Raw genomic sequence first — 24,370 nt, forward strand, 5'->3', positions numbered from 1 at the left:
TAGATGAAAGCATAATATTACTAGATTAAGCGAATGGGCAAATGGATTTCAATGTAGGCTAATGTGATTTTATCCACTTTGGACCTAAAAAAGGATAGAACAGAGTAATTTCTAAATGGTGAAACGCAAGAAAAAGTGGAAGTCCAAAAGACTTGTGGGTCCAGTAACATAGATCATTAAAATATCACGAACAGGTACAGAAAATAATCAAAAAGGGTAATGGAATGCTGGCCTTTATATCTAGAGGACTAGAATACAAGGGGCTGGAAGTTATGCTGGGCACCACACCTGAGGATGGATATTTTGGCCTTGGTGGGAGTACTGTGTAGGTTTACCAGAATGATACCTGGACTTCAAAGGTTAAATTACGAGGAGAGATTACACAAACTAGGGTTGTATTCCCTAGAATTTAGAAGATTAAGGGGTGATCTGATTTAAGTTTTCAGGATATTAAGGGGAACAAACTGGGGAGAGAGAGAGAAACTATTTCTGCTGGTTTGGGATTCTAGGTCTAGGGGGCGTAGTCTAAAAATTAGAGGCAGGCCTTTTAGGATTGTAGTTAGGAAACACTTCTACACACACAAAGGATGGTAGAAGTTTGGAACTCTCTTCCGCAAATGGCAATTGATGTAGGTCAATTGTTAATTTTAAATATGAGATTGATAGATTTTTGTTAACCAAAGGTATTAAAGGATATGAGTCAATGGTGGGTATATGGAGTTGGGTCACAGATCATTCCTGATCTCATTGAATGGCAGAACAGGTTCGAGGGGTTAAATGGCCCTATGTTCCTGCTGTAAAGAGAGCTTGAATCTGTATCTAAACTTATGGTGACAATAAGTGCACCAATTCATCTAACAATAAAGTCCATTGGGCTGGAAATTCAGTAGCGCCCTGGTTGAGGCGCTAAATTTTGAAAAGTTGAAAAAGTAACGCCAGGCGATAATCATTCTCTCCTCCAGCGATATTCAGTTTTAGCACTCCAAGACGGAGCGCTAAATCAAGCGCTAACCACTTCTCTTAGGGCTGTAAAGTAGCCAGGCAGTAGCAGCATTGTAAACACTTTCAAGTGCATTGGTAATGGCATGAGAGGCTGCTTCCCTCGCTTAAAGGGAAGGGCCAATGATGCCGCATAAGCTAGTTGTCGGCAGTTCTGTTTTGCAAGGCCACCTGTGCGACTACCATTACAGTTCCAAACACTCACAAAGTGGAGGGCTTGGACATCTTGCATCAGTGAGACATGAAAAATTTTGCGCAGGCACCAAACTGGTGCAAATAATAAAAGTTGCTCTAGCTGAAAATCATTCCCTTTAATTACCGCTCCCCAAGTGGCCAGCCTAGTTCACAATGCTTACTCTTGCTGGTGTTGTCGGTGTGAGGCAATACAGCAGGGGGCAAGAGCCAATTTTACATCCGGGGCAATAACATGGCACTGCACACTTTATGACGTCACGATCTGCGAGGCGCTAGAGGCCCAGGCGTTACGAGGTAGCGGCAGCGCTAAATCAACACTGAAGTTCACGGGCATTGCTGAATTCGCCATGTCCGGTCGCAAATCTCTGAGTGTTTTGTTAGCGCTCCCGCAAGGCGCTAACCTACTGAATTTCTAGCCTATAGAATCTTGATGGTGTAAAGCAGACAACATTTATTTCAATAAAAAGTAGGAAAAATACTTTGATTAATCTGATCCATTTTAGATGTAGGCCGAGAAATTGGATATGGCCCGAAAATGGGTGGTGTCATGGCCCAGTGCTGTTTTGCTGCGCTGGGTCAAAGTGGTCTAGGTGCCGTGCAAAATTCATGCCGAGAGCTCATTTACATGATTATAGTGCTGATCTCAGCGATAAACCCACTGCTTATTGGCTTATGCGCAACAGGTGGGCCAATATCGGGTGCAGTCTAATTGCAAGTCCTGTTTGGCCTAGACTTTCTCCACTACTTAAAGGCCAGCTCAGAAACTGGCACTGCAAGGAATTTAGAGGGATCTGCACGTGGTGAGGCACTGGGCACAAGTGGGCTGCAGCGAGGCCAGGGGGAAAGGATAGCTCGGGGGCCAACTCCTCAGAGGGTGAGTTCGTACACTAGATTTGCTGCACACGACTCCGATAAGGACCTTGATGAGGCGGCCTTCAGAAGAAGGGTGATTGGCATGCATACCGAATTGAGAGGTGCAATGGCAGTCTTGCCAGAGAGCCTCTTGGCAATGTCAGGGAACATGGTGGAGGCTGGAGCCCATGATTTCCATGCTGGAAATGATGGACAACTCCCAAAGACACTGTGTTGCCCCAGACATGCTGCTGCATATGATGGGCAATGTCGCAGCTGCCATTGCATCACAAGCAGAAGCAATCCAGTGTCTTAGTGCTGCAGCAGAACCGCAGACCACTCTCCTGCATGCTCAGCTTGATGCCACCCAAGCTCAGATGCTGCCATTGTGACTGGGTTTACCAGGGGCGAATGGGGCTTGCAGCAGCCCAGCAATTTGGCCTCTAATGGGGAGTGGCAGTAGGTCTGTGGAGCAGGAACCTGCTGTCCTCTCTAAGGATGACAGCATTCCTCCTCCCAACACTGACACGCCGTCTTTACCCTTGCCAATGCCTGTCAGCCCAGACTGCTGTCGCCCATACCGAGGTGGTGCAGTCGACAGCTGGGCCTTTTAGGTCCACAGCTGCTCGAGTTCGTCCTGCAAGGCCATCTGAAGTCTCCCCAGGGAAATTCAGAAGCCATGCTGCAGCCACTGGGGGAGCATTGCTTTAGCACGAGGAGCAGGAAAGGGCACCCAGCCGAAAATGGTGGCTGCTGTGGGACCTGCTGGCAGCTGTCATTATTTTCCGAATCGGGCCTTAACGGCCAACGCTAAGACTGCGAATTTCTAGGCCGTAGAATCTAATCCTCACATTTTTTGTCCTGGGGAGGTAATTGCCGCAGTGTTGTGCTGTGCTGCTGGGAGCCATTTCCTTCACAGCCACTGAAATTCAATCACCAATTTGAAACCTTGCTGAAAATCCATGAAATTGCACAATTATCCTGCCAAACAGAATGTGAGACACAGCTCATTGACACTAACACGTGGAAAGTGCACTTTAAGCCAGAACAATACTCAATGTACGAATGTATCATGCTTCATCTACTCCTGTCAAATGTCAATTTGACTCAGTTGGGAATACTCTCCCTGCAGAGTCAGAAGGTTGTGAGTTCTAGCCCCACAATAGGACTGGAGCATATAATCTAGGCTGGCACTTCAGTATCATTGGTGTCATTCTTTAAACCAAAGCCCGTCTGGCCATGACATAGATGTACAAGATCCTATAGCAGTATTCATAGTGAGAGTGGAGAGTTAGAAACATAGAAACATAGAAATTAGGTGCAGGAGTAGGCCATTCGGCCCTTCGAGCCTGCACCACCATTCAAAAAGATCATGGCTGATCATTCAACCTCAGTACCCCTTTCCTGCTTTCTCGCCATACCCCTTGATCCCTTTGGCCGTAAGGGCCATATCTAACTCCCTTTTGAATATATCTAACGAACTGGGCTCAACAACTTTCTGTGGTAGAGAATTCCACAGGTTAACCATTCTCTGAGTGAAGAAGTTTCTCCTCATCTCGGTCCTAAATGGCTTACTCCTTATTAGACTGTGACCCCTGGTTCTGGAACTCCCCAGCAACGGGAACATTCTTCATGCCTCTAACCTGTCCAATCCTGTAAACATTTTATATGTTTCTATGAGATCCCCTCTCATTCTTCTAAACTCCAGTGGATATAAGCCCAGTTGATCCACCCATTTCCTCATACTTCAGTCCTGCCATCCCGGGAATCAGTCTGGTGAACCTTTGCTGTACTCCCTCAATAGCAAGAGCGTCCTTCCTCAGATTAGGAGACCAAAACTGAACACAATATTCTAGGTGTGGCCTCACCAAGGCTCTGTACAACTGCAGTAAGACCTCCCTGCTCCTATATTCAAATCCTCTAGCTCTGAAGGCTAGCATGCCATTTGCCTTCTTCACCGCCTTCTGTACCTGCATGCCAACCTTCAATGACTGATGTACCATGACACACAGGTTGCACCTTCCCTTTTCCTAATCTGTCACCCAGATGATAATCTGTCTTCCTGTTTTTGCCACCTAAGTGGATAACCTCACGTTTATCCATATTATACTGCATCTGCCCTGCATTTGCCCACTCACCTAACCTGTCCAAGTCACCCTGCAGCCTCTTAGCATCCTCCTCACAGCTCACACCGCCACCCAGCTTGGTGTCATCTGCAAACTTGGAGATATTACATTCAATTCCTTCATCTAAATCATTGATGTATATTGTAAATAGCTGGGGTCCCAGCACTGAACCCTGCGGCACCCCACTGGTCACTGCCTGCCATTCTGAAATGGACCCGTTTATTCCTACTCTCTGCTTCCCATCTGCCAACCAGTTTTCTATCCATGTCAATACATTACCCCCAATACCATGTGCTTTAATTTTGCACACTAATCTGTTGTGTGGGACCTTGTCAAAAGCCTTTTTAAAGTCCAAATACACCACATCCACTGATTCTCCTCTGCCCACTCTACGAGTTACATCCTCAAAGTTTTTCTAGATGATTTGTCAAGCATGATTTCCCTTTCATAAATCCATGCTGACTTGGACCAATCCTGTCACTGCTTTCCAAATGCGCTGCTATTTCATCCTTAATAATTGATTCTTACTGTCCTGGCCAACATTCTTCCCTCAATCAAAACCACCAATAAACAGATTCGGGGGGAAAATTTGTCTCCTTGGCACCTCCCGTTAGCGCCAGCAGAGCAGAGCATTATTACCGGGTCGAGGCGAATCCAGCGGCGCTCGCCAAATCCCGTCTTCCCGTTGCGTCGGCGGTAACCGTTATCACGGAGACCATCAACGGCAGGTGGATCGTGTCGTCAGTGAGTGTGCAATGCTCACTGCCCGATCTTCAAAATTGATTGTCGCCACCTACCTTAGTGCCTGGAGCACAGGGAGAGCTGGCATGAAGCACCAGGAAGCCAGCTGCAGGGACATCATTTAAAGGGATCATCAGTAATTACTCGCAGTGTCAGGTTAGTGCAGTTTCAGTGGTTTCTTGTCAGTTTCACATAGTGCAACAGCTTCATTCAGTAATTTCACGCTTATTTTGTATTCAAAATGTTGTGGCAACTAAAAAGTAGCTATTTTTATTCTTAAAAAAATCAAACTGCTACACTTGGTTACATTATTGGGGGCTGTACTGGTAATCGGCCTCATCCTCCAGGATCTACAGTGGAGGGAGCGGAGGCAGCGAGAAAGACTGGAACATGTGCCCATAGGGAGGAGGAGGGCCATCAGTGCTTTCAACAGGAGGCCTTACCCTCCGAGGGTATTCAGAAAGCACTTCACCTACCTCCAATTAAGTGAGGAGCAGTGTATTAGAAGGCTCCGCTTCACCAAGGATGTGGCCACTGAGCTCTTCCACCGGCTACAACCAGACCTTCAGCCTCAGATCTGGGCGACCATGGCTCTCTCAGTGGCAGTCAAAGTCACCATCGCCCTCAATTTCTTCACCATCATATCTTTCCAGTCTGCAGCAGGAAATATAGCTAATATCTCGCAGTTTGCCATCCATCACTGCATTCGGGAGGTCACAGAGGCTCTCTACAATAGGAGAAGGGCGTACATTTCCTTCCCCATCACCAGAGAAGCAGGAAGAGCGTGCATGTGGCTTTGCCAGGATAGCGGGATTCCCTATGGTGCAAGGCGCCATTGGCTGCACAATCCTGAGATCTTCCGTAACCGCAAAGGCTACCACTCACTTAATGTGTAGTTGGTGTGCGACCCCAGACAGCAAGTCCTCAATGTCAATGCCCACTAACCTGGTAGCAGCCACGATGCCTTCATCCTGCACCAGTACGGTGTGCCAGCAATCTTCCAGCCACCACGTCAAGCTTGCAGCTGTCTGCTCAGAGACAAGGGTTATCCGCTCTCCACCTGGCTCATGACACCCCTCTGTAACTCCAGCACTCCTGCCCAACACTCATATAATGAGAGCCAGGAATATTATCGAACAGACCATCAGCCTTCTGAAGCAACAGTTCTGCTACATTGACCGCTTGGGGGGAGCCCTCCAGTATTCGGCTGAGTGGGTGTCCCATTTTGTAGTGATCTGCTGCATGCTCCACAACTTGGCCATATTGAGGACCCAGCCCTTGCCACCAGGGTTTGTGGGACCACATCAGGAAGTAGTAGAGGAGGAAGAGGAAGACGAGGAGGCAATGAGGAGGAACAGGAGCAAGGGAGGAGGCACCAATCGGCCTTCCGGAAGGCCCAGATCCCCATTGCTCATCACATCCCCATCATTCCATCCCTGTCATACGCCATATCACAGCACAAAGCTGAAATGAGACACACCAAAAAAGAATCCAAACTGAATTAATAAATTTATCAAAAATCAGTGAGCACATATTTACAACAAAAATATTAACTATTCACCTTTGTGAAATCCCTTAGTACCTGTTGTTACTGTGCCTTTGCCTACTCTACTACTAAGTGTTAGCTCAGTGGCTGCAGCAGGGCTGGTGGAAGGCTGCTGAGTGTCCATGCAGGAGACTTCAGATGGCCTTGCAGGACCCTCGACCAGTTCTGGGCCAGGAAGGCCGGGTGGCAGCAATCTGGCCTGGCTGGAAGACAGGCAGCAACATCATCATCATCATAATAGGCAGTCCCTCGGAATCGAGGAAGACTTGCTTCCACTCTTAGCATGAGTTTCTAGGTGGCTGTACAGTCCAATACGAGAACCATAGTCCCTGTCACAGGTGGGACAGATAGTCGTTGAGGGAAAGGGTGGGCAGGGTGCCTGTTTTGCCGCATAAACCTTCCGTTGCCTGCGCTTGATTTCTGCATGCTCTCGGCGACGATACTCGAGGAGCTCAGCGCCCTCCCGAATGCACTTCCTCTACTTAGGGTGGTCTATGGCCAGGGACTCCCAGGTGTCAGTGGGGATGACGCACTTTATCAGGGAGGCTTTGAGGGTGTCCTTGTAACGTTTCCTCTGCCCGCCTTTGGCTCGTTTGCCGTGGACGAGTTCCGAGTAGAGCGCTTGCTTTGGGAGTCTTGTGTCTGGCCTGCGGACTATGTGGCCTGCCCAGCGGAGCTGATCAAGTGTGGTCAGTGTTTCAATGCTGGGGATGTTGGCCTGGAAGAGGACGCTAATGTTTGTACGTCTGCCCTCCTAGGGGATTTGCAGGATCTTGCGGAGACATCGCTGGTGGTATTTCTCCAGTGACTTGAGGTGTCTACTGTACATGGTCCACGTCTCTGAGGCATACAGGAGGGCGGGTATTACTACAGCCCTGTAGACCATGAGCTTGGTGACAGTTTTGAGGGACTGATCTTCAAACACTCTTCCTCAGGCGGCCGAAGGCTGCACTGGCGCACCGGAGACGATGTTGGATCTCATCATCAATGCCTGCTTTTGTTGCTAGGAGGCTCCCGAGATAGGGGAAGTGTTCCACGTTGTCCAGGGCCATGCCGTGGATCTTGATGTTTGGGGGGCAGTGCTGTGTGGCGAGGACAGGCTGGTGGAGGACCCTTGTCTTACTAATGTTTAGCGTAAGGCCTATGCTTTCATACGCCTCGGTAAATACGTCGACTATGTCCTGGAGTTCAGCCTCTGTGTGTGCACAGACACGGGCACTGTCCACGTACTGTAGCTTGACGACAGAGGTTGCAGTGGTCTTGGACCTGGCCTGGAGATGGCGAAGGTTGAACAGCTTTCCATTGGTTCTGTAGTTTAGTTCCACTCCAGCGGGGAGCTTGTCAACTGTGAGGTGGAGCATGGCAGCGAGGAAGATTGAGAAGAGGGTTGGAGTGATGACGTAGCCTTGCTTGACCCTGGTCCGGACATGAATTGGGTCTGTGATGGATCCGTTGGTAAGGATCACGGCTTGCATGTCGTGGTGGAGCAGGCGGAGTATGGTGACATACTTTTGGGGGCATCCGAAATGGAGGAGGACCTTCCATAGCCCCTCGCGGTTGACAGTGTCGAAGGCCTTTGTAAGGTCGAAGAAGGCCATGAATAAGGGCTGATGCTGTTCTCTGCATTATTTCTGCAGCAACAAGGGCAGTGGCAGTGGTGGGAGCAGGAATGCTGTCCTCTTGAGAGAGGACAGCAGGTTCCTGCTCCACTGATCCATTGCCACTCCCCTGGGGCAGCATCTCAGCATCCCTAGCAATCTGTTGGAGCACTGATTGCTGGCCTGCTGCGACACTGTGAAAGCCCCGGTCAACCAATGATAGACCCAGCCACGATGACAGCAATCAGAACTTGCGTGGCATCAAGCTGAGACTGCATGAGATCAGTCTGATAATTGGATGCTACCAGGCATAGACTGCATTACAGCACTAAGATGTTGCATCACTTCTGCCTGTGCTGCAATGGAAACTGCCAGATTACCCATCACACGCGACATGAGGTCTGGGTCGCCACAGTCTCTCTGGGAGTCTACCATACTTTGCAGACTGGAAATGATGGGCTCCATGGTATGCGTAGAGCCTTGTGCAATGTTGGAAGTGGCCTCCTCCACGCTCCTCATCATTGCCAAAGGGCTCACGGGCCCCCTTACCATTGCACCTATCATCTCCGTGTGCATGCTCATCACCCTTCTCCCATCAAGGTCCTCATCTGAGTCCTGTGCAGCAGAACTCGCTCACAAACTCGCCCTCCATTGAGCTGCCCCCCGAGCTACCCTTTCCCCTTGGCCTTGCTACAGTCCACTCGTCCCTGGTGCCTCACCCTGTGTAGATCCCGCTATTATACTAGCCTCTAAAGAATGCATAGTGCCAGTATCTGAGCTGGTACCTGCGGGTGAGACATGCAGTTACACGATGTGTTCTTCCTCCTCCCTTTCTCCCACCTCACTCTCTACGGTGCCCTCAGAGACAGGCTGCTCAGGTGTTTGCTCATTATCTAAAAGCAGAAAGGTGCAAGAGTCGTGTTAAGGTGAGGGGCAGGGGGCAGGAAGGGTTAATTGCATGCATACAGCATGATTAGCAGGAAAGTGCAAAATGCTTGTGGGGTGAGGGGGAAGTGGGATGTGGGAAGAAGGAGTAGGGATGAACATACCGTTGTTGTCCCCAAGGGGGTCAACGTCACCAGTGGTCATGGCACCCACCACCTGGCACCCAATAATCTGCAGCACTATATTCTCCAGCGCAAACAGTTGTTGGGTGTCATCTTGTCCCCTGCCTGCGCACTCCTGCTTCCCCATGTTGTGAGGCACCTTGGCCTGCAAAAGAAAAAGTATGTGACTGTGGAGCAATGTGTTTGGGTGATGTGCCTGCCATCGTTGAATAGCTGTCTTTGTGTGCAAGGTGTAAGATGTGAGTGTTGGTGGGTGAGTGCTGGGTGTGTAGTGCTTTGGGCAGTGAGTGAAGACTGTGGTTCAGCTGGTGGTATGTAGCATTTGTTGAAGCATTCACTAAACCTGACCATCCGAGTAAGGTTGTTGCACTTCTTCCTGCACTGTGTGTGGGTCCTAGGGACCACAGTGCTGCCTGAGACGTGCTACACTACCTCCCTCCACATATGTGGAAGATTTGTGGCAAGGGCCTCCTGACACTTGTTGGGTAGAGCACCACCCTCTATCTCGCCACAAGGAACACCTACTTTATCGCAGAATCTGCGGGCTCCCTCCCTGGATCGTGGATCTGCCATGAGTACAGCTGCTTCAGTCCTCCGGCTCCTTCTCCATGTCATGTCATGCTTCTGCTTGCTGAGGTAGCTGCACAGCCAGCAAAGCTGAGAATGAGGTTCTGCAGCATCAATGAACCTCCCCCTTAAATACTGAAAACCACCTGTGGCAATGGTGACTTGCGATTAGACTGCACCTGATATTGGTCCACCCTTTGAATGTAATGCCAATGAGCTTGGGCTTATGACAAGTGTCAACTGTGGCTCAGTGGGTAGCACACTTGCCTCTGAGTCAGAAGGTTATGGGTTCAAATCCCACTCCAGGAAATTGAGCACATGCATCTATGCTGACACTCCAATGCAGTGCTGAGGGAGTACTGCACTGTCAGAGGTGCTGTCTTTCAGATGAGATGTTAAAGGCCCAGTCTGCCCTCTCAGATGGACATAAAAGATCCCATGGCACTATTTTAAAGAAGAGCAGGGGAGTTGTCCCTGGTGTCCTGGCCAATATTTATCCCTCAATCAACATCACTAAAACAGATTATCTGGTCATTATCAGATTGCTGTTTGTGGGAGTTTGATGTGTGCAAGTTGGCTGCTGTGTTTCCCACATTACAACCGTGACTGCATTCCAAAAGTACTTCATTAGCTGTAAAACACTTTGAGACGTCCGGTGGTTGTGAAAAGCACGAGATAAATGGAAGTCTTTCTTTAAGACTTGAATTAGAACTCCAATCATTTTTTTGAGCAGTGAGCACAAATTTTGCGCCCGGTGCTAATTCTCAAACTTTTCTAATAACACCGCCCATTCCTGGGCTATAATGAATTTCTAGCTCTAGATGTCCAATCATTTATGGATGCGTCTATTTGTACTGCCAAAATGGCTGCCTTGTCTCTGATTAGCTCTCCAATTTCACTGCACCTATTGCTGATTGGTCCCCTTTGGAGGATAAGCCACACTCTGAATTTTCTGTGGAATGTGTAATTGGAACCGCCCAGCCCAAGTTCTGACTCACTTCACAAATTGTAATTCGATCCATTTTGATTTCAGAAGCCACAGAGGATAGATCTCCCCAAAAGCCACCAAGTGCCAGCCGAAGTCCCTTACTTCAGCGCAAGTGCATCCCTTCCCCAGCCAAAGTCCCTTATCCAAGCGCAGTGCATGACCTTACCCCCACCCCACCATAGATGGAGCATTGTGTGCAGATTGTTAACTGGTTTATTGGGTATAAAGTGAATAGTGAGTGTCATGACTTATGGATTTCATGCACTCCAACAATGTCCCTTGTAACACACGTACTGAGCTTTCCGAAAAATTGGGTGTGGGTATAAAGGAGGTTGGAAGAACCTCTCTCCCCTCCGATTCTCCCCCGCTCTCTCTCTCTCTCTCTCTCTCTCTCTCTTCCCTCACGCTCCAGCCCCCCGGCCAGGCTCTCTCTCTCTCTCTCTCTCTCTCTCCCCCCACCCCATCCCCCCCGCCCCCAGGCTCTCTCTCTTTCTTCCCCCCCCCCCATGCTCTCTCTCTTTCTCTCTCCCTCCCCCCCCCCCCCCCCCCTCCCCAGGCGCTCTCTTTTTCTTTCTCCCCCCGTCCCCCCCAGACTCTCTCTCTTCCCCTTCTCCACCCCCCTCCCCCCGCCCCAGGCTTGCTCTCTCTCCCCCGGTCAGCCGGCGCCGCTCAGCGGGAGGCTCGGGGCTCGGTCGGTCGGAGGAGCAGGCTCGCGGAGAATAAGCAGCTCAGTCAAATAACCCATGGAGCATCAACGTGATCGGCCTGATTGCAGGGCACCACTTCCGGTTCCGATTCCGGGCGGGAGGCATCGGGGGTAGCGTCTCGAGAGGACACAGGCGCAGAAGGACAGAAAAAGGGCAGTACAAATAGTCAGTCCCATCATTTATATGTTGTTTATGGGAGCTGTGTGCAATTGGTTGCCACCTTTGCTCACATAACAACAGTGGTTGTAAAGTGCTTTGAGATGTCGTGAGAATGTGGTATGTATTATGGTATTACATAAATTCATGTGTTTCCTTTCTTGTTGTAAACTTTTTTAAACCTCCCTAGGTTCTGTGTGCACGACTCGGATTAAAACAGGAGTCGGCTACCCTCAGCTGAGTGCAGTGATCGAATGTGCCGACTCTGCCCATGGCCTTAAAGGACACATCATCTCTGTGAGTGACTCACTTAATAATCAGATGCTGCCAGTTAACTTAAAGGGGGGCACTTGATAAATTATTCTGTTAAATGAACAGAACTTTTTTCTATTGAATATACTGCAATCAAATAGGGAGAGAATATATGCAAATCCTAGTTGGACCATTTAGTTGGTTTACAAGGCATCTGCTAATTATACTTGTTTCTAGTATCTTTACACACATTTATTGCCATTTCCTATTGTTAATGAATCCCTTTTTGTTTGGTTCATTGACATACGCTGCAGTGTTTAGAATCCAGATCACACACCCACTCTCTCATCTACAGAGTGACTGTGATGTTTGAACTATAGACCAGAATGCGTTATGTTAATAATGAGATAACTATTACTGTATTTTACAGAGAGAATACATGATGTGAATTACAAGGCCTAATGTAATCAAGATGTTCAGATTATGTTATAAACAGCAAGAAGGAAGGATGTGCAGTTTGTAATTATCTAAACCCCTTGATCATATTCCATGAAGACGAGAGATACAGAGCAGTATATACTAAGGATAGCATGCTGAAATTATTACATAAAGCCCAAGGGTGAAGTCTGAGTTGCTTCTGAAGCCTGAGGTGTGTCACTGCCTTGAAGCACACTTCCACATAGCTGTTATATCCCTATAGTAGGGCGATAGATAGAATGCAAATTTGGGGGGGGGAACTGGGAGGTGCACTGGTCTTTCACCTTTTGGACCTGATGTGATGAATGTCTCCTCTGTTTGCTGGCTGTAAGGGTCCTACATGAAATTAGTTTGGGCCTTAATTGGCAATGTTGCTCAGATAGGCCGAAGAGCTGCTAGACATGGAAAATGGAGAAAGTAGGGCACTGTAAGGCATATGAAAGAATCTGGAGTTGTCCACTAGCCAGATCTGTGGATGAAAGTTTGCCTGCACTCAGCTGTTATGTGGCATCTTCAGTGGAGCCCTGAGTTTCACAGGTCATAAGCACACTCATGAATGCTCTTGAGACTTTGGGCTCCAATCTTAAAAATACCAGCTTCAAAGTGCTGGGAAATCAGATGTAGACAACCTTGAGGCACAGATCTTATTGTGGATATACTGAAGGAGTGCCCAGGATCAGGGGCATGCTTGTTGTATGAAGGAATCAGGTGACTGTCTCAAGGTGATACCAGTCCGCACCAAATATCCCTGCACAAGTGGCGCCAGAAAGTGGACAGGACCACTTCGCCACGGTAGTATTGGATGTAGCTGACACAGATCATAATGCACGTCAGGAGATGCTCTTGGGCCAGCTGAATCTCAGCAGGCTGGCACTGAAACCTTGCAGCCAGCCAGCACAGTCACTACTTCCACAAGGGATTGACTTCAAAGTAAATTAAGTGTCACATATTTCAAAGAAAGCACCAGCACAAAGGGGAAACACCATGGCAAAGAACACTGACTAAATTCACACACCACAGCATGTATAAAATATATGCACTGCACTTAATTACAATGTAATGCTCAGAATAATGCAGGGCTATAGCAATAGATGGGCCTGATGAAGTGCGCGGAAGGTGTTTTGGGATAGTTTAGTTTGTAGATCTGTACAACACGTTTCAGAAATGGAGCAGCTAAGGCATTTATTGGAATCTTATCTTAGTGCCTGATGCACCAGCCTTTTAGGCTGCTACTTTTCATTGTCACTATTAGGAACATAAGAACAGGAGTAGGCCATTCAGCCCCTCAAGCCTGTCCTGCCATTCAGTGAGATCATGGCTGATCTGTACTCTAACTCCATCCACCTGCTTTTGCACCATATCCCTTAATACCTTTGGCTAGCAAAAATATATCGATCTCAGATTTAAAATTATTAATTAAGCTAGCATCTAATGTTTTTTGTGGGAGAGAGTTCCACACTTCTACCCTCCTTTATGTGAAGAAGTATTTTCTAAATTCTCTCCTGGCTTTGATTTTAAGGTTATGTTCCCTTGTCCTAGACTCCCCCCACCAGCAGAAAAGGTTTCTCTGTCTACCCTACCAATTCCTTTCAAAATCCTAAAAACCTCAATATTCTTAACCTTCTATATTCCAGCAAATAGATGCCTAGTTTATATAATCTCACCTCATAATTTAAACCTCAGAGCCCTGGTAACATTCTGGTGGATCTGCGCTGCACTCCTTCCAAGGCCGATATATCCTTTCAAAGATGCAGTGCCTAGAACTGTACACAGTATTCCAGATATGGTCTTAACCAAGGCTTTGTGTATCTGTAGCAAAAAATCCTCTCTTATATTCAAGCCCTCTGGTTATAAAGGTTAACTTTCCATTAGCCTTTTTGATTTTTTTTTAACCTGAAATTTTAATTATCTGTGTACATGGACCCCTAAATCTCTTTCGACCTCCACTTTTCCTAGCTTTTCACCATTTAAATAATACTCGAATCTATCCTTCTTTGGTCCAAAATGGATGACCTCATGCTTACCTATATTGAAATTAATTTGCTACAGTTTCGCCCACTCACTTAATCTATCAATGTCTCTTTGTAATTTTATGCTCTTGTCTATGCAACTTACTATACTCCAATCTTTGCGTCGTCGCCAAACTTGAATATATAGCTCACAATTGTGTTATTTAAGTCATTAATATATGTAGTGAATAGTTAAGGCCGCAGCACAAATCTTTGAGACACCACTAGTCAGTTCCTTCCAATTCGCGTACATACACATTATCCCTACTCTCTGCTAACCTTCCTCTGTCATGCTTTCAGGATTCTGCTCTTCTTGCTCCATGGTGAGCCCTCTTTGCAGAACAAAGTTATGCAGCACATAATGGTTCCTGAGTTGCTGGGGGAAAGGGTGGGGGTGGGGAGTGGGCAGGGTCAGTACTACAATGTACCCCATACCTGTGGATATATCTGAAGCGTTGCATCAAGATTCCATTGGAATGCACTGCAATCAACCCAGTGGTAGTATCAGCTTCACTTTATCTGTATCTGTGGTTGGCACAAAGGTGTCTTTGGCCATAGGTGCACATCTTCGAGGAGCCATTCTTTACCCTTCCTTTCCCTTCAAAAAAGCATAATGGGAGCTGCTGGGGAAGCAGGCATTGATCTGTGTTTTAGCGCTGGTAGTCATAGACCAGCTGCACATTGAGTAAAAGCCCTTTTGGGGAATGGGGTGGCGGGGGGAGGGGGTGTGGTGGGGGTGGTGATTCATGTAGACCATAACATTAAGCAGAGGGGTGACATGGGTGAAATGAATGAGACTTGCCCTTTTGAAAAAACAGCAGTCTGGTAGAATTGTGCTGGTCAGTGATAAATGCAATGAACGTGTTAGCCCTACTAAATAATGCATCAATCGCCTCCTTTATGCTTTTCTTGACAGCACATTGGCTGACATGTAGAAGTCCCTAGTGCTAGTGTATAAACGTTCAGGGTTGCAGTAACCTTGATGGCCACTGCCAGTGCTGTATGGGTGTTGGAGCTTATCTGGAGGTCTATCTATGATTTCTTGAGACACAGTAAACACAGAGGACTGCACAACATGACTCCCGGGTAGAACTGATGAGCACGTGGCTTTATTGTTATTACATCAGTAGTCCACTAGGTGGTTCTACAATACCATCCTCCTTATTGAAGAAGTTAATCATAACATATAAGCATTGTACATGACTTGCATGGTATACACAACTCTTGATATACATTCCTCAAATGTAACCCATTTGGGGCTAGACTTTCCACTTCACATCGCCCATATATCGCTCATATATCGCCCAAAAATGGTCTTACGTCACCCATTTTGACAAAAAGGTGGAAATTCAGGCTGGATCATCGCCGAAAAATTATCCCCAACTTTCAGATCACATCGTCGAGCTGATCGCCGAGGTGATTGCCTGCACATCACCCATTCTAACTTCAGGCACGTCGCCGGGCTGACCGCTTGTCGACAACATTGCCAGGAAATAGTTGCTTTACCCGGACTTCCTGGCCAATCCGGACGCCATTTTGAATATCGGAGGAAAGGAGGGAAGCTGCAAAAACAAGAGTGCTCTAATAATGTGACAGTTATAAGTGTATTTGACAGATATATCCAGTAAAATTTAAACTTATATTATTTATTATAATTATATTTTCATGTATTTTCGTAGAAAAGTCAGTTTAATAGTAGAAAATGCATTTATATAAACAGTGAAAGAATGGGGGCTACATCTACTCTGCCATTACTTGTAAGTGCAGAACTGCTGGCATCTGAGCTTAAGTTAAGTGAAGGATTTAGTGAAGAGGTCAATTGTAGAGGTCGCAGATTAATGCATGGACGTATGAGGAGAACTTATAGCCGAAGAACGTACAAGGAAAAGCAATCTTACCTGAACTTGTCTGATAACACATGCCTTCGGAGGTTGCGCTTCCGAAAAGAGGTCATCGATGAGATTTGTCAGCTCATCAAGGGGGATCTGCAGCCTACCAGCACCATCAGGACCGCACTGCTCGTTGAGGTAAAGGTTACTGCGGTGCTATCCTTCTATGCATCGGGCTCCTTTCAGGCTTCAGCTGGCGACATCTGCCGTATCTCTCAGCATGTCACACACTGCTCCATTCGACAGGTGACTCAGGCCCTTTACGCTCACAGGATGGATTTTATAAACTTCCCTATGACCAGGGAGGCACAAACTGGGAGGGCTTTGGGGTTCTCGAGGAAAGCAAACTTCCCCAAGGTGCAGGGAGCAAGAGACTGCATGCACATCGCCCTGAAAACATTTTTACAGAATACGGAGGTGCTTTGTAACCGAAAGGGATTTCACTCTCTAAATATGCAGCTCATTGTCGACCACAACCAGATTATCCTGCAGTTGTACAGGGCCTTGGTGAGGCCTCACCTGGAATATTGTGTTCAGTTTTGGTCTCCTAATCTGAGGAAGGACGTTCTTGCTATTGAGGGAGTGCAGCGAAGATTCACTAGACTGATTCCCGGGACGGCGGGACTAACATATGAGGAGAGACTGGATCAACTGGGCCTTTATTCCCTGGAGTTTAGAAGAATGAGCAAGGATCTCATAGAAACATACAAGATTCTGACGGGACTGGACAGGTTAGATGCGGGTAGAATGTTCCCGATGATGGGGAAGTCCAGAACCAGGGGACACAGTCTTAGGATAAGGGGTAGGCCATTTAGGACTGAGATGAGGAGAAACTTCTTCACTCAGGGAGTTGTTAACCTGTGGAATTCCCTACCGCAGAGATGTTGATGCCAGTTCATTGGATATATTCAAGAGGGAGTTAGATATGGCCCTTATGGCTAAAGGGATCAAAGGGTATGGAGAGAAAGCAGGAAAGGGATACTGAGGGAATGATCTGCCATGATCTTATTGAATGGTGGTGCAGGCTCGAAGGGCCGAATGGCCTGCTCCTGCACCTATTTTCTATGTTTCCATCATGGCAGTTAATGCTAATTTTCCAGGCAGCGTCCATGATGCACACATCGTGCGTGAGAGTGCTGTCTCTGACCTGTTTGCCAATCAGCCACTAGGTCACGGTTGGATGCTGGACGGATAAAGGATATGGCCTTGCCAGCTGGCTCATGACCCCTCTGTGTAACCCTGTTACTGAGGCCGAGAAGTGTTGCAATCAAAGCCACATTGCTACATGCAACATCGTAGGAAAGACAATTGGAGTCCTAAAGCAGCGCTTCAGATGCCTGGACCACTTAGAAGGCAGCCTACAGTACCATCCTGACCAGGTCGCTGAGTTTATTGTGGTGTTTATTGTGCCATGTTACATAACCTGGCTATAAGGAGAGGAAAACATTTGCCAGATGGGGCTGCCGGTCCACCTCAAGAAGGATTGGAGACACAAGAGGTAGATGATGAGGAGCAGCAGGAGGAGGAGGAGGAGCAGGAGGAGGCCGATGAGCACCTCGGGGAGGCAATTCAACCTGGCGATGAACCCATGCCCCCAGGCCCACCCGCAAGAGTGGAAAAACCCCGTGGGAGTAACGCGGCTACAAAAGTGTTGCATGAGCAGCTCATAAATGGATGCTTTGCATGAACTTTCATTGTGGACAGTCACAGTTATAGTTACGTTTATCGCAAAGCAACGGTTGCGTTTGCGTTAGCGTTGAGCTACGTTACCTCATTGCCCGGTCTGGTTGGTCATTGTTTACATTAATATGTTATCACGTTATTATAAGAAAATGCACAAAAATTTTTACTCGGAAACAAAATTTAAATTTCAACTGTAACAGGAGCAACCCAACAACCTACACACCCAACCTCCCCAAACAACACCTTAACAGTAAACAGTAAACCATTAAGAGAGAGAACTATAAACAATATTCACACATCGCCTGCGGCCACATTTCCCTCCCCGTACTCTAGCCCCACCCGCCCAATTTGGTCACCGAGACGTTGAGGACGTGCAACTGCCAATGGCAAGACTTCCTGCCGTGGTGGGGGAACTGCTGGTGCGATCACCTATTGGGGGGGTGTAAGAGGAGAAGGTGAAGCATAGGATTGCCTTCCGCGTCAGAAGGAATTGCTTCCTCCTGACCCACTTGTGTGCTGGCGTTTGTGGTCTGCGGCATCAAGTCACGTTCAGGTGCAGTGCCGTGTCCCACCAACAATGCATGCCACAAGGCATTGGTGGCGACAGTCTGCTGAATCATCTGCTCGAGCATCTGTAGTGACACCCGGGAGAAGGTCTCCATGAAGTGGGTGAAGTCCAGAAATGCCTAGAGATGATTGCGACGGTCTCCTTGCATATTTGAGCCAAGTTATCCAAGCGATCGGCCAGGGTAGGTGTGTGCTCTACTCGCTGACTCAACTTCTGCGGGGTCAGCGAGGGCACTAATGCTCGCCTTGGCGTCGACAGTTGCACTCCGCTTGGGTCCGCTGCTTCTTCCGTCGAGGATGCCGACGTAATGGCCACAGGTCCCACAGGTGATTCCTCCAGATGATGAGGGATGCTAGGGGCATCTTCCTCCAAATCCACTTCCTCCTCCTCAGGCTCTGTGGTATCTTCCTCCTCCTCCTCCCCACCCGTGGTGAGGATTACCTGTAACGGAACAGCTGGTGATCTGCACATTTGTGCTGTGGGTGTTGTGGACCCTGCAAAACACAATTAAGCTTATTGAGTTTATTATAGCAGAGGGGTACACATTGCAGAGGAGCATCACTACTACAATAAATAAGACCAGGAGATGTTACATAACAATGCATCATATGTTAGTACATCTATGCAGAATTGAGTAACTCAGAGTTGTGGAGGCAGAATTATTCTGAGATAGACAGATTGATTAAGAGGAGCGTACATTCGTATATTGTCATGAAACGACGTTACATTACTTTAACACTGCTTGACACATTAATCACGGGACACACCAGTTGGCTCGGCAGATCCACGGGAGGAGGCCGCTCCACTGTGGGTCCCCACCAGAGCCACAGCACACTCCTCAATGTCACTCAGCAATTGTAATGCAGCTGTGCCCCCTCCCGTGCACCCCTCCTGGGCTCGGTTGTTCGATATCTTCCTCTGCAAAATTGGCATAAGCTGTACGGTATGTGTACTATCATGGAAGGACATTTTAACAGTTATAACACATATCGGGGATACAAGGTGATGATTGACACAAACATATCTCTTTCTAAAATAATCTCCATTGAGTTCTGCAATGTCAGGAGCTAACGTACAAAAGTGTCCCTCGGTGTACAAAATATATTTCAATGCAGATGATTTAATACTACAATTACAATAATATACAATAATATACAAAATGTAAAATCTGTGCTTACTCTTGCTGACGCGACCAGACTGTTCCAACGCTTGCGGCATTGGTCGGACTCCCTCGCCTCATTAGACGCTGCCAAGACGATGTCCGAAATCTCGGCCCATATCTTCCTGTATGTCCGGGGTGGGAGTTTCCCACTGCCGCCCCAGGTTAACTCGCCCCACCTTGCGTACACCTCCTGAACGAGGACCTCGTTTGCCTCATTTTAGAAGGGCTTGGCCCTTTTAAGAACATAAGAAATAGGAACAGGAGTAGGCCATACGGCCCCTCGAGCCTGCTCCACCATTCAATAAGATCATGGCTGACCTGATCATGGACTCAGCTCCACTTCCCTGCCCGCTCCTCATAACCTCTTATCCCCTTATCGTTTAAGAAACTGTCTATTTCTGTCTTAAATTTATTCAATGTCCCAGCTTCCACAGCTCTCTGAGGCAGCGAATTCCACAGATTTACAACCCTCATCTCTGCTTTAAATGATCATGCCCTCCAGTTCTAATCTCCCCCATCATTGGAAACATCCTCTCGACATCCACCTTGTCAAGCCCCCTCACAATCTTATATGTTTCGATAAGATCACCTCTCATTCTTCCGAACTCCAAGAGTAGAAGCCCAACCTACTCAACCTTTCCTCATATGTCAACCCCCTCATCCCCGGAATCAACTTAGTGAACCTTCTCTGAACCGCCTCCAAAGTAAGTTTATCCTTTTGTAAATATGGAAACCAAAACTGCACGCAGTATTCCAGGTGTGGCCTCACCAATACCCTGTACAGCTGTAGCAAGACTTCCCTGCTTTTATACTACATCCCCTTTGCAATAAAGGCCAAAATACCAATTAAGATACCATTGGCCTTCCTGATCACTTGTGTATCTGCATACTATCCTTTTGTGTTTCATACGCAAGTACCCCCAGGATCCGCTGTACTGCAACACTTTGCAATCTTTCTCCATTTAAATAATAACTTGCTCTTTGATTTTTTTCTGCCAAAGTGCATGACCTCACACTTTCCAACATTATACTCCATCTGCCAAATTTTTGCCCACTCACTTAGCCTGTCTATATCCTTTTGCAGATTTTTTGTGTCCTCCTCACACATTGTTTTTCCTCCCATCTTTGCATCGTCAACAAACTTGGCTACATTACACTCAGTCCCTTCTTCCAAGTCATTAATATAGTTTGTAAATAGTTGGGGTCCCAGCACTGATCCCTGCGGCACCCCACTGGTCACTGATTGCCAACCCGAGAATGAACCATTTATCCCGACTTTCTGTTTTCTGTTAGTTAGCCAATCCTCTATCCATGCTAATATATTACCCCCAACCCCGTGAACTGTTATCTTGTGCAGTAACCTTTTATGTAGCACCTTGTCAAATGCCTTCTGGAAGTCCAAATACACCACATCCACTGGTTCCCCTTTTATCCACCCTGTTGTGAGCCTCCTCCACATCCGATGATGATGATGCTGCTGACATTTTGATAACTTTTATAATATTTTGAATGGCTGAACTCACATTTTCGACTACACTCTTTCAAATGTTTTTATCACCTTTTGCTCTCTTAATCCTCTCTTAATCTTAATTCTCTCTTAATCCTCTCGTAACCTTAATCTAAGCTCGCTTCTCCTCCTTCTTGCTCTCTCTCTCTCCCACCACAATCGACCTTACTGCGGATGTGTGAATGACCCCTGATCTCCCGAAACACGCGAAATGCTGTCAACTGGGGGCGAGAAATCGCATGTGCAGAAGACCGTTGCTAGGGAAGCTTTTGCCTTCCACATCGCTGGCCGTTCCTTGGGCGAGCGTCACATCGCTGACCTTTTGCATCACCCATTTGACATCACTGGCCTATCGCCGAGTGGAAAATCGGCATCCAAAAAATGGGTGATGAGCCAGCGAACATCGCTGGAACATCGCCCATTTTTTGGGCGATAGACAGCAAAGTGGAAAGTCGAGCCCTTGATGTTTTCAAATTCTGCCAGAGAATTCTGTAACACAAATAAAAGATATGAACTTATTTTCCATATTTACAAATTAAACCGAACCACTTGTTTTCTGTTTCGAAGAGGATATCTTTTTCCTTGGACAGAACCTTCCGATCTTGTTGTAGGACTTTGACTCATTCTAGGTTGGGCCTGAGGAGAGTTTTTCTCTAAGTGCTGACCTTGATCTACATTTGGACTCTACACTATCAGACAGTTTGTCTGCCTGACTCAGACTCAGATTTAATTCTAACTTTCTCTTGGACTTGTTTCTGGTACATCTGATGTAGGATTTGCTACTGGTACTCTACATGTAACAAAACTATTTGACTCATCAGAATAAATTGAATCATCCCAACTTTCAACTCTTTCCACATCTGTAGGTACGATGTGATCATTGTGAACAAACCGAACCTTTCCATGATCAAGCATCTTGACCAAATATGTGCGAGGGCTACATATCTTTACTACCTTCCTGGTAACCACTTTAACCATTTATGGTCATGGTTCTTCACTCTCACCTTCTGGTTCAATTTCACCCTTCTCTCTCTTACTCTACCTTTATCATGACTCTCCTTCTGCCTTGATTGTTTCTCTTATACTGACTGTGACAAGTTTGGCTTTAATAACGAGAACCTGGTTCATGGTTGTTGTTTGAGAAACAACTCTGCTGGTTTTCTACCAGTATGAGGAGTATTCCGATAAGTAGTCAGACAATTTCCAGTTTATGGTCCAACGACAACTGACGTTTCTTTGGATTTGGATCCAACATTTGCTTGACGAGCGCACATTTGACAATTGGTACTATGCATTCTGCTGCACCATTTGAAACAGGGTGGTACGGTGGAACTTTGGTATATTTCACACCATTTCTGCTCATGAACTGTGTGAACACTTCGGAACAAAATTGTGGCCCATTATCAGACGCTCCCATTATTCTGGGAGTCCGTATGAAGAAAACAATCTTTGCAAATTGTCTAGTATCTTTGCTTGTTGGTATTTTATGCATCAGAAACACCTCTACCCATTTTGAATGACTATCTGTCACTATGAACAATTGCTGTTCTTCTAGCTCATCAAAATCTATATGTAACCGTTGCCACATCTTGGGAGGCCATTTCTATGGCTGTAATGGTAATGATGGTGGTTTCCTGCTCAGTGATTGACATGTTGTACACTGACTGATCTCTTTATCTAAACTTGGCCGCCATAAGTAACTGCGTGCAAAATTCTTAGTCAAGCACATTCCCAGGTACTGGTCATGAAGATCTCCTAACAGTTTAGACCTGAACCTATTTGGCATAACCACTCTTTCTCCCCACATGATACAATCTTTATCCACTGACAATTCATTCTTACGAACGAAGTATGGATGAATATCTTCCTCTGAAACCTGGTTTGGCCATCCATTTGCTATGTAATCATACACCTTTGACATAACTGGCTTGGTTGCCCTACCAATCTCTTCAGCTGTGACTGGCAGCTCATCAATGTATGAGGAATAGAACATTTCTTCTAGTATATTCCAAGGCGCTTTACAGAGGAGATAAGTAGGCAACAAACATTTTTTGGGTGGGTTAGAGGAAGTGATTGAAAGGTTGGTTAAAGAGATGAATTTGGTGAGGCTTGTAAAGGTGGAAAGGGAGGTTAGGAGGTGGAGGGCTTGGAAAGTTGAAAGGTTAGAGGAAAGGGAGTTCCAAAGAGCAGAACTGTGGCAGTTGAAGGCTTTTCGGCGGGAAGGTTAGCCATCTTCAAATCATTTGGTACAATTTTCTATTCTAAACAATGTTGGAAAATTATAGTCAGAGACTCCAGTATTTCTCGGGATCTGTGCCGAGGAACTCCTGATCAGGGAATGTAAGAACATATGCAAGGAATGAAGTGATAGATTATATGAGTTAGCATTCATTAAAATGAATGACTGGAACACTATCTAGTCTGCAAATCAGGCATGCTTACCTTTGTGCCTGAATTCTTAATATGAGCTCCTGTTACACTAAGCTCTGTGATGGGAGTGGTAACTCTTAAAAAAAATTACTCCCGAAAGTGCTCATCAAACAGTAATATCGTCATATCAGCATCTTGGATAGATCTGTGTCTTCAGTAAACAAGGCCATGGCTTCAAAATTATATTTTCATTTTTAACAAATACTATCTACCGAGCTTTTTGCACCAGACAGATCAGCAGTTACCTCAAGAGCCAATCTACTCCACCAATGTGTCCAGCTTGATTGCATAAAATTGGATGCTCTCAGCACGGTAGTACGCAACTGGAAATTCCATGATTTTGCACTGGCACACTACCCTATCCTGTGGAATTTTGGGTGTTTGTAAAAAGGCCAGCATTTTGGGTGGTTGATGTCTCCAATTGTGGACTGTTTCAAATGTCTGCAGTACCTTCAGCAACTGCCACGGAGGATTCAATGACAGATGATGAATCATTCTGGCAGTCGACAACAGATTGTGGATTCCCCTCCCTAGAGAGAAATGGTTCGATAGCTGTACATGCCTCCCTCTCAACGGTGGATTCCATACCCACTAACGGCTTCCCAATATGCTCAGAGATGGATATTGGCTTGGTGCAGTAAAGCAGGAAAACAACAATGCACAGAGGAAAAGGACAGTCTATAAAAGACAATCGGAATTTGCGATCCCGATGACACCGTACGCCATCATAAGCCTTCTGAAAGGCCCAACAAGTTCCGGGTTTCCGCATAAGCGAAAACCCGGGACTTGCGATCTGTCAAGGTACTGCCCAGCAACTGCCCACACAACTCTTATGCCTGGTAAAAGCAGGC

General features: G+C 46.8%; 1 protein-coding gene across 1 annotated transcript in view; it reads left to right on the forward strand.

Moving 5' to 3' along the window:
• Positions 1-24,370, forward strand: part of LOC139264366 (GMP reductase 1) — a 139,440-nt gene that overhangs the window by 39,076 nt on the left and 75,994 nt on the right. Inside the window, exon 6 of the mRNA XM_070880681.1 lies at positions 11,733-11,839. Within this exon, the coding sequence (XP_070736782.1) occupies positions 11,733-11,839 (107 nt within the window). The remainder of the gene's footprint in view (positions 1-11,732; positions 11,840-24,370) is intronic.

The sequence above is a fragment of the Pristiophorus japonicus genome, chromosome 5 (assembly GCF_044704955.1).
Source record: "Pristiophorus japonicus isolate sPriJap1 chromosome 5, sPriJap1.hap1, whole genome shotgun sequence".
Classification (NCBI taxonomy): Eukaryota; Metazoa; Chordata; class Chondrichthyes; family Pristiophoridae; genus Pristiophorus; species Pristiophorus japonicus.